Raw genomic sequence first — 3,031 nt, forward strand, 5'->3', positions numbered from 1 at the left:
CTAGTTTTTCCTGAGAAATGTAGAAACTTAATGTACCCAAACTATACTAATTGCCAGAAACTAGACACTTTTCATTTGTAGCGTTTTGAAATCCTCATTGTCTTAAAAATACAAAATGAAACTGACAAGGAGAACAGATTCCTGGTCCTTTTAATTTGTAAAACAAATTACAAGTTTTATGGGCAGAACTGAAGGTAAAACCTTCAGCTGCTTACATTTTGTTCATGACAAGGCCAGGGTATAAACACTACTCAAGAACATAATAAGTTTTTCCAAGACAATAGTAAATATTAAAGAGTTAATAAACATTCAACAACTCTCAAACAGATAGTCATCAAAAAAAGGCAAGTCTAACGTGTCATTTGCTAAAGAATTTAATGCTGAAGTGGAAAAAAACTCATCAAAAACATCAGTCTTCAGGGAACTTTCCAAGTTCAATGTTCTATCACACTCATTATTTGTTAGTGGGTCTGGCTGAACTTGGCACAGATTTTTCTTGGCAGGGCTGCAATAATTATGGTCCTGTCTCAAGAGTGTATTGGGAATACCATTTAATTCACTAGGTACTGGTGCTGGGATATGGTTATCTCCCATTTCTAAGTATCTAAAGTCAGCCTCCCTATTTTCTGAGAGTTCTGAACAAACAGTTGTAGGAGACAATAATTCTGCTAAAATTTCTTCATGAGTTTGATCACTATATGGAGAAACACTAGCAAAAGTGGTTCTTCCAGATTTATTATCAGCAATATCAATTTGATATTGCAGTTCTTTTAACACATCTTCTATTGACTGGCCATCATTTGGAGACCCACAATGAGAAACGTGCTCTAAATTTTCACTTGGAAGTTTTCCATGTAGGGGGGAAGACATAAGAGCAGCTAATTTCTTCTTTTTTGCCTTAAGTTTTTTAAGAAGTTTTAGACGAAGTTTATGAATCTGACCCTCAACGGAGTCTTCATGGTTTGCTAAAGAAACACCATTTTCGTTTCCACCAGATCTGTGGTTAAGGTGAACCCCATATGAGGCATTTTCATGTTTCTTCAAAACTTCCAGGTCAGCATTAACATCAGCATGTGGAGGAGCCATGCTACCTGATGATGGAAGACTTGGTGGAAGGTTACTGGCTGGAGAAGGCTTACTTGCACACCTATGAGGTTTCTTGGGTGCCCGGTGAGCCTTCTGCTTCACCCCTTTAGTTTTATAGCCACCAAAATTACGTGCCCCCTTAACCGAATGCTGCAAGTCAGTAATAGCGTTAATATTATGAGCTGAAACACAAGGTGGCAAAAAAGAAGCACCCTTGCTTAATAAGCCTTTAACCCAACTTCCCATAAATGGTTTCTTCAGATTTTCTTTCAGAGATGGGTTCTGTGATGACTCAGCTATGGTTTGAGAAAATTTTCTCTCCAAATTAGATACCTGAGGTGTAATGTGTTGTTCTATTTTTAATTTCTCGGTTTTTGGTGAAAGAAAATGGTTGAATGGAACATCCTTCTCTAGGGCAACTTTATCTTCAATTTCTACTGACTTTACTCCCTGTATAGGACCAGTAGCATGGATATTAGTCACAGAGTTAGTAATTATAGTATTTTCTGAATTTGGCTGTACTGATTGCATATTTGTACTTACAATCGGAGAAGGAAAGCTTAAGTCTACAAATTGGTCTTGGGTAAACTTTTCCTTACATGGAGCTGAGACTAAAGAAGCCATTAGTGACTCTTGCTGTTGCAAAGTATTTGTTTTGATGACCACTCCATTTTCTGCCACAGGTATATTTTCTAATAGGCAACCTTCAGAGTTAACCTGTACTTTTTCAAGTGACAAAGGTGTAATATCATTGCCAATCAAACCTTTTGGAACTGAAAGTAAATGAGGCTGATGAACTACAGCTTTATCCTGAGAAAGAGTATTAGTAGTAACTGATGTATTTGGGGGGTACGTTCCTGAAGGTATTTCAGCTGAGGAAGCATCACCCATAAAACGCAATGCTGGAGGTGGCTGTTTCTCATCACTGAAAGCATGTTGATCATTAGTCTTTTGAAGTGAAAGACAGGCAGATGCTTTATCTGTCATTTGGGCTGTTTTTCTTTCCCAAATAACAATATGTATCTCTGAAGCAGGAACTTCAAATTTCTTATACCTTTTACAACATGGGCCTTTTAGGTCATCACATTCCAGCCAACTTCCTGGGGAATGAGAGAGAAAGTGAAAAAGATCAGACATTTAAAACCACCACCCTAGGTTAACTTTCTTCTGGCCACTGAAATTGCTATATCATTGAATATCCACTGAAGAGAGTAATAGAAATCATGACCATATCCTCATGTCACCATTTTTCTCTGCCAAATCTTAAAGTCCTTACTGGATAATGAAAGTTATGGACTAACATCCAGAAATTTGAAAAAGAATTTTTACTCTTTCTTGAAATGCAAAAGTCAAGATAGACAAATATTTAACTTTTGGAACTTAGAATACAGTATCACCTAATTTATCCAACAACATCAGAAAAAGATTTTTCCCATATATATGAGACCTCAAGATAAATGAAGCTGTTACCTCAAGTACCAACATTTGTTCCAATTCTTATTTTCTCTTTTATTTTTTGGTTAAAAAAATAAAGCTTAGGAAGTTAGGTGTCTACTTTTTATTTCTGAACCTAAGTTTTCTCATTTGTCAAGAGGGAATGGGATGATGAATACAAGAGAAGAGGTTAACCCCCTCAACACACAAATTCACCCCAAACAAAACCATTCACTAAGTTTATGTGAATACTAATACACCCTCATAAACTACCTGAACACATTGCTTCGCAATCTATACCCATTAAAACTTTGAGAATCTTCTGTTTGCCTTAGCCAGTGGTTCCCCACCACATGTGCACATAAGAAACACCTGATTAATATTTGGGCCCAATCCCCAGAGACAGACCATTGGTCTAGGGTAGTGGTCAGTGGTCAGCAAACTGTGGCTCTCGAGCCACATGCGGCTCTTTGGCCCCTTGAGTGTGGCTCTTCCACAAAATCCCGACTTC

General features: G+C 37.4%; 1 protein-coding gene across 3 annotated transcripts in view; it reads right to left on the reverse strand.

Annotated features, from left to right (window-relative positions):
• Positions 1 to 133: 133 nt before the first annotated feature.
• USPL1 (ubiquitin specific peptidase like 1) overlaps positions 134 to 3,031 on the reverse strand; it is a 32,237-nt gene continuing 29,339 nt past the window's right edge. For all 3 annotated transcript variants that reach the window (XM_015563891.1, XM_006763721.2, XM_015563890.1), the window contains one exon: positions 134 to 2,186. In XM_015563891.1, the coding sequence (XP_015419377.1) occupies positions 310 to 2,186 (1,877 nt within the window). In that variant the 3' untranslated portion in view covers positions 134 to 309. The remainder of the gene's footprint in view (positions 2,187 to 3,031) is intronic.

This window comes from Myotis davidii, unplaced genomic scaffold (assembly GCF_000327345.1).
Source record: "Myotis davidii unplaced genomic scaffold, ASM32734v1 scaffold119, whole genome shotgun sequence".
Taxonomy (NCBI): Eukaryota; Metazoa; Chordata; class Mammalia; order Chiroptera; family Vespertilionidae; genus Myotis; species Myotis davidii.